Source organism: Anser brachyrhynchus (assembly GCF_964034855.1).
Source record: "Anser brachyrhynchus genome assembly, chromosome: 5".
NCBI classification, from domain to species: Eukaryota; Metazoa; Chordata; class Aves; order Anseriformes; family Anatidae; genus Anser; species Anser brachyrhynchus.
This window is the reverse complement of record NC_137699.1, coordinates 59,262,458-59,275,891: the sequence shown is the minus strand read 5'-3', so window position 1 is coordinate 59,275,891 and position 13,434 is coordinate 59,262,458. Positions and strand designations below refer to the sequence as shown.

Below are 13,434 nucleotides of genomic sequence, written 5' to 3'. Positions count from 1 at the left end.
GCCGGCGGCGGCTGCTGCGCCCGGTGCCCGTGAGTCGCGCAGGGGCGGCCGCGGCCGCTCATGGTAGTGGCGCCCCCGCGGCGGCTGCAGCGCGGACTGGGGCCGCGCCGCGCACGGCGCCGCCGAGCGCCGCCGCCCGCCCCCCGATCTCCCCCCCCCCCCGCCTTCGGTTGTGCCCCCCCCGCGCCTGCGCCGCCCGCCCGGGCCGCCCCGGGCCCGGTATGGATGGGAGGAGCCGCGCCGAGCCGAGCCGAGCCGCCCCGGGATTCCCCCCCCCCCGTGGGGCGTCCTCCCCCTTTGCTCTCCAAAACCCCCCCGTCCAAGTTTTACCCCTGAGCGAAACCCCCCAAAATTAAGCAAGCCTAGCGCGAAATCCCCGGTTTTTCTACTCTCACACATTTATTAAGACGGCGTTCCCGTGCGTTTTGGGGAAACGATCACAAAGTGCCACATCGCATGATTTGTGCGCAAATAATAACCATAAAGTGCACTGAGACGTGTTAAGCGCCAGCCTTGCGTGAAGGCATCAACCGTTTTGGGAGGATTTGTCCCTTTCCCAGGGAGAGCGGGTGTGAGGGGGAGGCAACAGGAGGTGGATTTGGGGCTGGAGCCCTCTTTTTTGTCATTTTATCCAGGGAGCCGTGCAGCTCCTGTGCCGGAGCCCCGAAGGAGCTCAGCGCAGACACCGCACGTTAACTGCTGCGTAAGCTCTTCCCCACTCTTGACCCCGCCGCATTTCTCCCTCCGGCCTTTGCATTACTCACACGGCGTCTTTTCAAGAGATGGACAGGAAAATCCTGGAAGGAAATTCTCCACCTCTTGCTTCTGCCTCTGCTCATTTAGCACGCAGCTACAGGCTAGCAAGGATCGCAGAAGGAAGCAAGAGATGGAAACAAGCTATTAGCTTGCCTAGGCAATCCCTGCACAGCGTGTCCCGGTGTGCTGCTCTCTCCCACCTGCTTCCAGCACCCCCCTTTCCCATACTTGGTCCAAAAAAGTTGCACTGAGGTCTCCTGCACCCCTCTACTAAGTTAAGCACACGTTGCAGAGCCAGGACTGCCGCTGCTGCCAGCTCACCCACAGACAGCTGCTGAAAAGCAGAGCTCTGGTTCTGCTTTCATTTAAATCAATGCAAATCAGGAGCAGCTCCATCACAATCACCTTGCAAATGCTGATCTAAAACCAGTTTGCAAGGTGAAGCAGACCCTGTTTGTCAAACACTGCTTCCCCCCAGCTCTGAAATCTTCAGTGCTTTCCTTACAGTGGTGTGGTTTGAAAGATGCTCCTGCTGAGCTCTGCCCCAGATCCCAGGGAACTTGGCTCCTGCTAACCAGTGAGTGGAAGCAGCACCTTCCTTTCTCTCAAGTAAGCAGGAGACATATAAAGACATCCGTGCACAGGCAAATACTGTGTGACTGACCTGTCTGGATAGTGTTGCTTAGACCTCTGCTCACCAGCTCCTGCTGTTCCACCCAATTTGAATTCTTCTACTCATTTACCATCCTTGCTCTTAAACCTAGATTTCCCTTCCTGCCCCAGACACACACCATTTTTTCAATGCATTGACCCCTTTCTTGTTGACCCTTTCTACTAAACATCTCCATCACTTCTATCCAGGCAGCAAAAAGCTCCAGAGGGCACCTCATATTTTTTCCTGAAACTCTGGATGAGGCTAAAGATAACCTTGGAAACAAGAGTCTGATAAGGGAAGCGAAGTGGGAACTGCGAAGAGATTCTCATCTACTTGTTTGGATCTCCAGACTGTGCTTGCAGACAGCATTATGCCACCACCGTGCAGGAAGCTATTGGAAAGGTTTGAGGTCAGTGTAAGTAGGAAAGAAGGAGCTTAGCAATTTCTTAACCAAAAATGCCCCAGTCACAACCAGCTGTTTTTAAATATGACAGAAAACCCACTGTGGTTCAAAATGCCTTTTTTTTTTCTTTTTTTAACCCAGAATTATTTAAGTCAACACAGTTGGAGCTTTAGGGAATTAGTAAGTTTTTAAAACATTTTTAAAAGTCTGACCTAAATGTAACCACACTCCTGATGGAAGATCAGCTGTTTCCCCCCAGCTTTCAAACTTGATTTCTTTAACACAGAAACAAGCTTTCCTTTCCTAAGTGGTGCTAAAACAAAATGAGCGCATTGCTGTACCAGGGTAAAAGAGCAACCACGATTGCCTCCTTTTCTTCTTCACCATTTCTTTTCCTCTGCAATTTCAAACACCTGCTCTGTGTGTTTTAAATCTTTACTTGTACTCCTGCAAGAAGCCCAATACCCCATACCCACCGAGCAGTGGGCAAACATCGACTCGCACAGCGAGCAGAGATGGCACACGCTGCAAAGCTCAGCTACACCTGGTGAAGAGCTGACCCTTTGAATCTAAACCTACAAAACAGGCTTATTTTACTTCAGGGAGTACTAACCATTTCAGAAATGGTTTTTCACAGAGCTGTGAATGTATTTTCCACAAATGTATGAACGAAGAATCCCCACCTAGGACTCAGGGGGCTCCTAGAAGAGGCAGGAGCCATAGACTGGCACTCACAGGTCAGACACTGTTCTCTGATGAGCCGCCCTGATGCCCTGAGCCATTAAAACATATGAGCTGCTGAACCCCTCCACAGCATCGCTGTTGCTGCCAGTGTTTGTAGGTAACAAGGACTCGGGTTCCCTGGGAGCAGCGTGGACACCCAGTGGGAGCCACCCATGTAGGTTTCAATGCCCTGTGAGCAGGACTGAGGGACGGGATGCCCTTGGCAATGCTCAGAGCTGTTTTCTAGCCCAAGTGCACGAAGAAAACTTCCCGCTCTGAAAACAGTAATCATGGCGAGCACAAGTTTTAGTTGTAAGCAATGGGATTCGCACGCATCAGTCTATGAACTCTAAAACTAGCAGTGGCTGGTTTCTGATGGATCTGTGTCTCGTGACTTAGGGGTATATTGCTGAAACACAGACTCAAGGGGGAAGCAGGGAAGAAGTCTGAGGCATGCTATCTGCAGGAAAAGCAGGTAGAATTTGCTCACTGAAGCCCAGAGAATCTGCACATTAGAATACAACAGAAAATACTTTTTGGTGTCTGATGAGGCAGGAGTTCCTCAAAAAAATCTTTCCCTGTACTTAAAGCATGTCTCACTCTAGTACGTGAGAGCAGATAACAGGTGAGCCCACTGTACAGCTTTCTTCTGCTCAGCAGGGAGTAATATAAAGTCATTCTCTTATTTGTCCCAAAAACCTTCCCAAGATCTGTGCATGGGACTCGCTGGAAATCTGTATGAGGCAAGCATCTCTAAGCCCACTCTCCCTTCACCATTCAGGTGAAATCTGAGTTCTGAACTCACCAGGGGGGTGCCAGAGATCATCTTAGACATGTGACAGGATTACTTCTTCTTTTTCTTTTTTTTTGACTACAGACTTAAAAAAAGAGGAAATAACTCTGCACATAGAGGTTTTAAATAGCTGACAATAATCAAGGTAACAGCTGGTAATACCAAGAATACTTAGGAGGGAAAAAAAAGTGAGAAGAGGGAATACATTACAGTTTCTTTCCTATTTCTTTATCTTTTGTTTCTTTTCCCTTTAGAAATTTGAAAACGTGGTTTGACAGACAGGAAATCAATAAAAGCCCAACATTTTGCTTTTGATATAAAAATAAAAATTGACGGAAAATATTGATGAAAACTCAGAGCCAAAGTACTCGCTGGAATCTGATTTGGCACCGGTGAGAATTCTTCCTTCTCTGTTGTGTCGTACAAGTTAAGTCTCGACAACTTGACCCAGAGGTTATGGATCTCCCAATCCCTTAACATCTTTGGCAGTCCAAGGCTAAGGGATGCAGAACTGAGATGCACCCAACGTTCAGAGAGGGTTGGGTAGCTGAGGCAAGCACGCAGGAATTTGGAAGAATTAAGGCTTCCTGTGTATCGTGCATCCAGGATGCACTCAGGATGGTGCTCAGTGAATGGTTAACTCAGTATTTCCCCTTTACATTTCTCATTCAGCATGGCCCCATGCCATATTGCTGGGATCCCAGCCAAACTCTGCTCAAACACTGAGTGATTCATTTCTTCGTGGTGCTCTTCACTAATCTCCTGGTGCTTGGTAGGCATCGGTGAACTTCTGCATTTTTCCTTGTCATAGAGGGGTCAGACAGGAAATGGGCACAGTGAGATTAAGGTCAAAATCAACCCGTGTCCAACCTGAGACATCCATGAGCTTATGAAAAAGACCAGAGGAGGGGGCACCAGGAGACACCAGGCTTGAGTGACTCTAGCAGCTTCATGGAAGAGCCTTGTAACAGATTCAAATATTATAGGTTTCACTTTTAACATGAGACTTTTTAAGGACCTCGCCTTATTGCTTCGTACCTTTCATTTTCACTAGCATGCACACCGAAGTTGTAACAGGCCAAAGGTGCAGAGACATTGCAAGCAAGTGGGGAAGATGTACATACACACACATACACAAAACTGTGTGGAATGTAACTGGAAACTGTGTCACAATGAACATACACAAGGGAAGAAGTAACCGTTATATAGGTATTGCCTCTCTTTGGAGTACATGACTTAGAAAACCCAACTTTACTTTTCCACAATCTTTTCTTAAGACAGAATCTGAGGCTTGGGAAGAAAAGCCCGAGGAATATTCTCATTTTATGAGCATTGTTTTTCATATTCCTTCACCTGCAAAGCCTGCGCTTCTGTTATCATCAGACCAGCTGTGCAGTCACAGGGAGCCATTAGAGCTTCTGAAACGACCTCAAGTAACTTCTAATTTAACGATGCCAAAACTTTCAAAGTCCATTATCACAGCACCAGGCAGGTTCTGCAAGGTCCAAACCAAGATGCCTGTGGAGTTTCTCGCAGGAAAGCAGGGAATTTCCTTCTCTTCAAGGGCACAGATTTCATATTTCTAACCCTGTAAGGAAAATTTTGCAGATGCTGCAGCACATTCACTGCTAGAGAAACAGGTACTGTTAGAGGAGTGGAAGCTTTCCACGTTCTTTAGACCTTCAGGAGGAAAGAGGTAGGAATCTCAAATTTCTGTTTGGAAAGGTGAGGAGGACAGAGTCCTCTGAGGTAACCTAAAAAAAAAAAAAAAAAAAAAAAATTAAGACCAGTACCACAGGATGGCAGCTTGCAGCTGCCTAAAGTGAGGTTTGAATAGATTGGATGCAGGCACAGAAGTCAATGGTGTGAATGGCTCAGTAGGTCAAAAGGGCACATGGAATAAGGGGAGGAAACGTTACTCCAGCATAAGGACAGCGAGTGTCAGCAGTGAGGTTAATCACAAGGGGCTCTTATGGGCCCACGCAATTTCCTCTTCCAGCCTTTCTTCCTGAGAAATAAGGTGATTTGAATCAATAATTTATCGTCTGACTTCGCAGAGAGAAATCACTGGATTAATTACAGAAAGCCAAGAAAAACAGACTGATGTCCTCCACTTGCCTTTTTTATTTATTTATTTTTAGGGGAAAATATTTCTTTCCACAAATGGGTAATGCCTGAAATAACAACCTTCTGAAGACGTGATTACAGAAAGTCCCTTTACCTTAAAAATCATACTCTTTATTTCTGCCAATAGCTGAATCATCACAGAAAAGGTTCAGGTTGGGAAACAATCCACAGTTGTATCTCCAAAGAGATGTTTTGCACTCAAAGTAGCGTCCAGCTAAAAAACACCTCATGGGGTAGGGGTTGGACTGCTTGGACTAGCAATAAACCCCAGAGGCCTCATGGGTGGGAAACACAAAAAACGTTATCCTAACAGCAGAAATGGAGAAATTGTCAGGCAGTAGTGGGTGAAAGTCTTGGTTAAGTCTAACAGAGACCCCAAAGAGCATAACGTCCCCTTTTGCACTCCCATGGGTCTCAATCCCACCTGCAGGGAGCTGGGGTGCTATTAAATGAATAGCTGGAAATACACCACACTCTTCTGCACCCAGTACCCCCCCAGTAGGGACAGGGGTTTGAGAAACACTCCGTAGCCAATAACTTAGGCTCAGGCGAGGATCTCAGTGAAGCAGTAATTTATTCGCGATTGCAACGGTGGGTGTCCCACAAGCAGGAGCGCACCTACTGGTTCCAAAACACAGTTTATATACTTTCTGATGACCAATCATTGGGAAGGGCCCTACACTTTAATAACCTGGGGCCGAGGTTGTGCTTGTGTTTTAACAGGAGCCGGTCCTAGATGGGTGTCAGCACGATAGGTCCATCCGGCCGTTTCATCATCTGCCTTAACATGATCACAGCACTCTCCTCCGCAGTTTGTACTCCAGCTCAAACAAAAAACAGCGTATGGGAGGGTCCTGCTGGCATATGCAGGACCCACAAACAAGGACTCCAGGAGTTGGAGGGGCAGCCAGAGCCCCCCCAGCTGGGCAGCACTCAGTGCCTGCCTCTCCTAGGGGTGTGGTTACAAAGTTTGCTAAAGATAGAATTAGTATGCCTGGTAGTTTTTCTCTGTGTTTTAGTTTGTGTTAATCGTGCTTTCCTAATTTGCGTTAATCGCACTTTTTTATGTTAATAAAGAAGAGGGAGATGTGGGAGTGTGGCCATGGGGGTCGACAAGCCCCATGGTTGGTGATAACATCAGACTCTTAACGATGAGGCCATCAGGAATGTAGAGTTTAGAGGGAACAAAGAAGGGGGATTCAGGAGACGCCTTGCCTTCTCCGGTTGCTTGTTCTCCAGCCATTAAGGCATGGAAGTTGCTGGGTGTTGACCAATGAATGGTTAGTGGAAAAGAACTGCTGTGGGGCGAATGGTATGAGAAGGGAGCCTGTCCTCAACATGGGGATGCGACAAGGATAATTAAGTTATGTCCTCAATATGAGGGATGAAGTTAGGCCCTCAGTAAGAGAGAGCTGATGTTATGTCATCAATAAAGTAGTGGCAGTTCCTGATCCTAAAAGCACCCTGGTGTCCATGTGGTCTTTATGCCACATCGGCTCCCTTGGTGCTGGCCTCGGAGCCTGTGGACGTGGGAGTGCTCTCGGTGCCTCCGTGCCACTGGCGGCTGGGTCCTGGTGGCTGTGCTGGTGGTGGAATGGGGCCTCTCCCTGGCCAGATCTGTGTGCCTGCTGGGCCGGCACAAGAGCGCAGTGCTTCGAGGGAGACAGTTCTGAATGGCAATGAGGGTGTGCGGGAGGGGAGGTGCCCAGCGCTGCCGGACGCTCACTCCTCCTCTTCCTGCCTTAGCCCCACCTCCAGCTCTTGGAGACGCTGCTCTGCGTTGGCTTGTGCCTGAGGCTCGTACTGGTGCAGCAGCCAGTGCAGGCAGAGCCCCAGTGTTCCCTCCCTGATGGCACTCACCCCTGTGCAGGGGGCTCCCCACCTGGAGAGCGTGACCTCTGCCTCCCCGCGGTCATCCTGGGCAATGCCGTTGGACTCCCAGGGCATGGTTTGCCTCAGGTTGCACAAGTCCCCCCTTTAGACTCCACACAGCACACCAGCAACAGACGGCACTGTGGAGGGTGCTGAGCTATTCTCATTGCCCTGCTGGAAGAACAAGGACAGGCAGCAGAGCTTTAGCTCCGGAAGGAGCGCAGTTGGAGCCCACGGAATCAGCTCCACAGCAAAATGCTCCCCGATGCTGTGGCAGCCCAGCTGTCAGCACCTCATGCCTGCCTTTCCTGACCAAGTGTGGTACAGACACTCACGGACAAAACATTTGTTCAAGCAAGAAATATATTAGCATTTTTGTAGAGGCCAAGCTCCCGGAGTGAGTGGACACGGGGCAAGAGCCAGATGGTCACCGTCCAGCTGGTAAAGAAGTCTCTGCTTCAAGCCTCCCTGCAGCGGCCTCTTCAGCTGCATGGGGTGTGCCTCCCCCAAGGGTGGTTTGGCTGTGGAGAGAACACGGACGAGCAATTCCCACTGCCGACTGAGCAGCATCTTCTCCATGTCCAGCACGCTCAGCTCTGCAGCACGTGGCAAACAGTTATCTTTGTAGCCACCGTAGTCATCACTGGTTACTACGCTTGGTAGACTGTCCATACAAGGACCTTGCCGCACTTGGCAGTGGGTTGCTGCACAGAGTTTTCCCATCCTTTTCTGTGTCCTGCATTCTCCCGTCTTCTTTCTGTGGTGGGAGGTCATTGCCTGCTGTCAGCAGAGCGCCCCGCAGAGCTCTGTGCATGAAGGCCTCTTTCAGTTCCCAAAGGTCAGCATTCTTGTGAGCCGATCTTGCAGCTCACGGAATTCATGCATCGCCTGGGAGTAGGTATTCCCGTCCTTTGCCATGTGCTGGAAGAGGTTGGGTGGTCTGGATGTTTGGAAATCTGGGGGCAAGATGATCTCCTCAGGCATTGCCTCGTTTCCAAAGAAGAAGTGGTCCAGGCGTTTCTTCCTCAGGCACAAGCGCAGGTACTGCATGATGTCATCCATCCGCTGCAAAAAATCCCTCCTGTGCCAGCTTTCCAAAGGGATGGTGGTCAGCAGGTGCATAACAACTGTCTTCAACATATAGGTGGTAAAATCATTGCCCACCAGGATCCGGGCACAGAGCTGCATGCATCTGAGGTGGAAACTGTCCTGCTGGGCATTCGCGGCTATGTGCCGGAAGAACTTCATCTCTGCCACAGCGCAGCTCTGTGGCCATATTGTGTCTGGGGTAAAGACAGCCTCTGTCTTCTGGCTGCTCAGAAAAATGTCTGAATCGCCTTGTTGTACCCCAAACATTATCTCAACGAACAGGGCTGATTTGGTGTCATCAATCAAATGAAGCCTGCAAGAGCGGCTGGATGTCAGCACATTTACCTGCCATGCACCTGACTCAGGCAGAGTTTTCCAGGTTGATTTCACCAGTTGCTGGAACCAGTAGGAGGTTTTACGCACATCCAGGTAGGAGCCAGTGCACAGAGTTTGTAGGAGGCTGGGCTCCGGATTTCTTCTCAGCTCCTCAGGTTGGTGAAGGAAGCACACCATGTTCCCAAAGTCCTGCTCCCTCGCGCATGTGCACTCCAGCTTCACGCGAATGCGAGAATTCCTTGATGGCAGCTCCCGTATGGAGTTCTGCTCCAGGTGGAAGGAGTGCCCATGAGGAGCCGTCATGGGCGCAAGGAAGCGGTAGACAGTATCATCCTCACGGGGACTCCAGCCTTCAAAGGCACTGCCCACTCCAATGGGTGAATGCAGCACTGGAAAGAAAGTGTCTGTCAAGATCCACTCAAATACAAAGAAAAAGCCGTGCACCAGATCCTTCACAAGCTGGCATTTGGTGGTCAGGTCTAGCTGTCGCCATTGGATGCTCTGTGCAATAAACCTGCCTGCATCCAATGCATCATTGATCACTGGTGCTTGTCCTCCCCTGTCCTCATCGTTGCTGGAGCTCTCCTCATCGCTGCTGTCGTCAAGCTCCTCGAGCTTTTTATGAAGCAGAAAAAATAGCCAAAAGGAGAGGAGAGTAACACCAACACAGGCCCAGAACTGCCAATTCTGCAATGCAGATAAGAGCAGGGCTCCCATATGCGCCCAGCTCTGATCCTTCTCCGTCTCCTCCATTTCCAACAGGAGCTGCATCATGCGTTCTTGCAGCTCCTCCGCATACTGCCGCATGCGCTCATTTGTAGCATCATCCAATTCATCGCCGACCTCCTCTGGGCTCTGGATTAAGCCCAAGAACGTCAGGAAGAAGAAAGTTGCCGAAACCATGGTCTGAAAGAGGTGAGAGAGAAGCAGGTCAGTGGGGCTGGGTGGGAGCTGGCTGGCGGCTGAGGGAGCTACGGCAGAAGCCACAGGCCCCTGGGGTCAGGTAGGAGAGGGGGTGAGGGAGCTGGGAGGCAGCAGAGACTGTGGCCAGTACTGGCGGTGACAGCCACGAGCCCTGCCCCGAGCGGCTGGGCCCTGGCTGCAGGCTTAGCAAGCCCTCAGGGGGCAGGCGATTGCGCCCCAGCCCTGGCCCATCCCAGTCTTCCCCCTGGTACTGCACTCACCGATGGCTCAGGCCAAAATGCAGCAGTGCTGCCTGCGGCTGCCTTAAAAGCCGCCCCCCATTGTGACACGTCTTCTTCCCCCATTGTGACACGTCTTCTTCCCCCATTGTGACACGTCCTCTGATGTCACCTGCGCCCCCGCCCCGTCACAGGACCCCCTGACCCGCCCTCGGTCCCCACCGCACGTCCCACTGGCAACTGAGCAGCATCTTCTCCATGTCCAGCATGCACAGCTTTGGGGCCTGTGGCAAGCAGGATGTCTGTCAGTCGTCTTTGTAGCCACCACAATCATCACTGGCTGTGGGGCTGGAAATCCCTCCTGTGCTTGCTTGCCAAGGGGATGGTGGTCAGGAAGTGCGTGACAGATGTCTTCAAGGCATGGGTGGCAAAGCTGGCGTCTAACATGCTGGGGGTAAAGATGGCCTATGCCCTCTGGCTGCTCAGAATCGCCTTGCTGCACGCCAAATATTATCTCAATGGTGAGGTTTCTCCTGGCAGCATTTCTCAGCTGGAGCTTGCACATGCGGGTGGAGGGCAGCACATTTACATTGTAAACCTCCGACTGAGGGATAAGCACCCAGGCTGTTTTCACGAAGTTCTGGAACCACCTTGCAGTCTTCTCCGCATCTAGGTAGGAATCGGTGCAGAGGGTGTCTAGGAGGCTCGGGTCCTGTTTTTTCAGCTCATCCTCAGAATGGTGGAGGAAGCACAGCATGTCCCCAAAGTCCTGCTGCCTCGCGCACGTGCACTCCAGCTCCACATGGATAGAGGAGTTCCTCGCCAGGATATCGTCCTCATTGCCCAGCTCCAGGTGGAAGGAGTGCCCACGCGGGGCCGTCATGGGCACAAGTAGGCGGTAGACAGTGTCGTTCTCACAGGGATTCCAACCTTCAAAGGCACTGCCCACTCTGATGGCTTGTTGCAGCTTTGGAAAGAAGCACCTAGTTCATCATTGACATTCTCCAGGTTATAGATTAAACCCAACACCGTCAGGGTGAAGATTATTGACAGATCCATGGTCTGAAAGAGGTGAGAGAGAAGCGGGTCAGTCGAGCTGGGTGGGAGCTGGATGGCGGCTGAGGCAGCTGTGGCAGTAGCCGCAGGCCCCTGGGGTCAGGTAGGAGAGGGGGTGAGGGAGCTGGGAGGCAGCAGGGACTGTGGCCAGTACTTGCGGTGACAGCCACGAGCCCTGCCCTGAGCGGCTGGGCCCTGGCTGCAGGCTTAGCAAGCCCTCAGGGGGCCAGCTTTTGTGCCCCAGCCCTGGCCCATCCCAGCCTTCCCCCTGCTGCTGCACTCACCTCACGGATGGCTCAGGCCAGGCTGTTGTTTGGCCCTGAGGGGAGGAGGGACATTCCTGACAGGCACCAAGGGCCCTGAGGTGGACAGGGATGTTCCTGACAAGCACCAACGGCCATGATGTGAGTAGGGATATTCCTGACAGCCATCAATGACCCTGAGGGGGGCTGGGACATTCCTGACAGGCCCCAGAGGCTGCCACAGCTCTGAGGGGAGCAGCAGCGTACTTGATAGGAGACACGGCTGCTTTGCTGGGGGTTGCAAGGGCCCAGGTAATGCTCCAGCACATGGCAAAATGTGATGTAATTATAGCCATTTTGCAGCAAAACAAGCATTTGTGAAAAAAATTATGGGCTATGGATGGCAAAATGCTGGTATAGAAGAATGTAGGGAAAGCATCTGATTTCAGATTTCACTTATGATTCCCAATATCCTAGAGTACATGATGTGGACACCGTTTGATTTGCACATCATGGAAGAACTGCCTGTGTACTACAGTGTATGACTGCAAAGGGGAAGGATCCTGGGCTTTTAGAGCACTGGAACATTTACAGCTCTCTTGTTATGATAGTTACACAAGACCTCTCAAGCGTTTGCCCATATCGTGTAGGGTGCGGATAAGGCTCAGAACCAGCAGAGACAGGAAGATTGCCACAGCCATTGATTTGCGGAAATCAGACTCTATAACCTCGGAGTAGTTATAAAGCAGGTATGTTTATTTGGCACTGTGCACACATGCCAGGCGCAAGGGGGATAACTCCACCTAGCTTGCGCACCAAGGGTTACTGGCAGTGTGCTTATATTAGTGGGATAAATACATATTCATTTCATTTCCCATGCATCTCTTGCATATTCATCAGGTCTCCGAATAATCATTAATGTAGGTTCCCAACCCTATTTGCATGCATACTGGAGTCCTTGGGTGGTCGTCCGGCATACTCTGGTGGTCTCTTGATGAAGGCCAGAAGTCTTCCTCGCTGCTAAACTTCTGACCTTTCCTGTCTTTGGCAGACTTCAGCAGTCAAGACAGTTCTTGCTGGTTCCATTACCTATGCATACAGTCTTTTATTCCCTTATCTTTGGGTCATTAATTGTGCTAGCTAAGACCTAAGGAATCAACATCCTTTATCTTGTTCCCTGTCTCAAGTCCCCCCTTTTCTTTATCCTAAGGCAAATTCTTTTGCTTACAGCACTCCTTGATTCAAAGTTTTCATAAAATTCTTACCAGTTTCTACATGGCGCTTGATTCGGTTACACTTTCAGGTTTCGTAATCATCTAGTCCTTTTATACAGCACCAAAATGCACACTGTACTAATACACTTAAGAATACTAGTAAAGAATTACGAATTAATTTTAAGTTAAGAATACTAGTTAAAGTGATATCAATATTCCTAGAAACAATTACTTAAGCCAAGAAGTTGGGTAACCAAGAGATCATTTTGTTCCATAATTCTTGAAAACCCCACAGGTGTCATCTTGAACTACCTTATGTAAGATCTTGGTCTTTTCCATACTTCTTTTTTTTTTTTTTTTGAGATCAGTCTCAATTCGTCCTGCCTCATTTACATACATACAGCAACTAATATTTATTAAAGTGCATACTCCCCCTTGGGAGACTAATAAAAGGTCTAGTGCCTAAAACGTTCTTATTGATTTGTTCTAGTTGCTTGCCCAAAACTAGAATATGTTGTTGCAAATACTGGTTTCCTACTTGGGTTAGATCTTCTCTTTTGTATGGCATTTGGTAAGGCCTCCCATACAATATCTCGAAGGGTCTTAGTTTTACCAACACATATTGGTTTCTTGACAGATTTTAGCAATCTGTTGTTTTATCAAATGATTCATTTTTTTCCACTTGGCCTCTTGCCTGTGGCCTATACAGAGTGTGTTGTTGCCAGTCAATCCCCAGCACTTTGCTGACTTGTTGGGTCAGTTCTGCAGTGAAGTGTGGTCCCCTGTCAGATGACATTACTGAGGGTACACCAAATCTCGGTATAATTTCATTCAACAATACTTTGGACACTTCTCTGGCTTTGTTAGTTCTACATGGGAATGCTCCTGGCCATCTGGAAAAGGTGTCTGTTCGTACCGATAGGCATTTAAACACCCCTTTTCTTGGGAGTTCTAAAAAATCAATTTGCCACTGTTTCCCAGGAATATTTCCCTTCCCTATTGTTCCCATTTGGGGTTTGATTCCTG

General features: G+C 49.7%; 1 protein-coding gene across 1 annotated transcript; it reads right to left on the bottom strand.

Moving 5' to 3' along the window:
* Positions 1–6,436: 6,436 nt before the first annotated feature.
* On the bottom strand, positions 6,437–10,779 carry LOC308196599 (inositol 1,4,5-trisphosphate receptor-interacting protein-like 1; the record flags this gene model as incomplete). Its single annotated transcript, XM_080595737.1, has 3 exons — positions 6,437–9,660; positions 10,119–10,180; positions 10,272–10,779. The coding sequence occupies 3 exons, from the start codon at positions 10,777–10,779 to the stop codon at positions 8,155–8,157; spliced, it is 2,076 nt and encodes a 691-aa protein (XP_080451863.1). The 3' UTR covers positions 6,437–8,154.
* Positions 10,780–13,434: the final 2,655 nt, after the last annotated feature.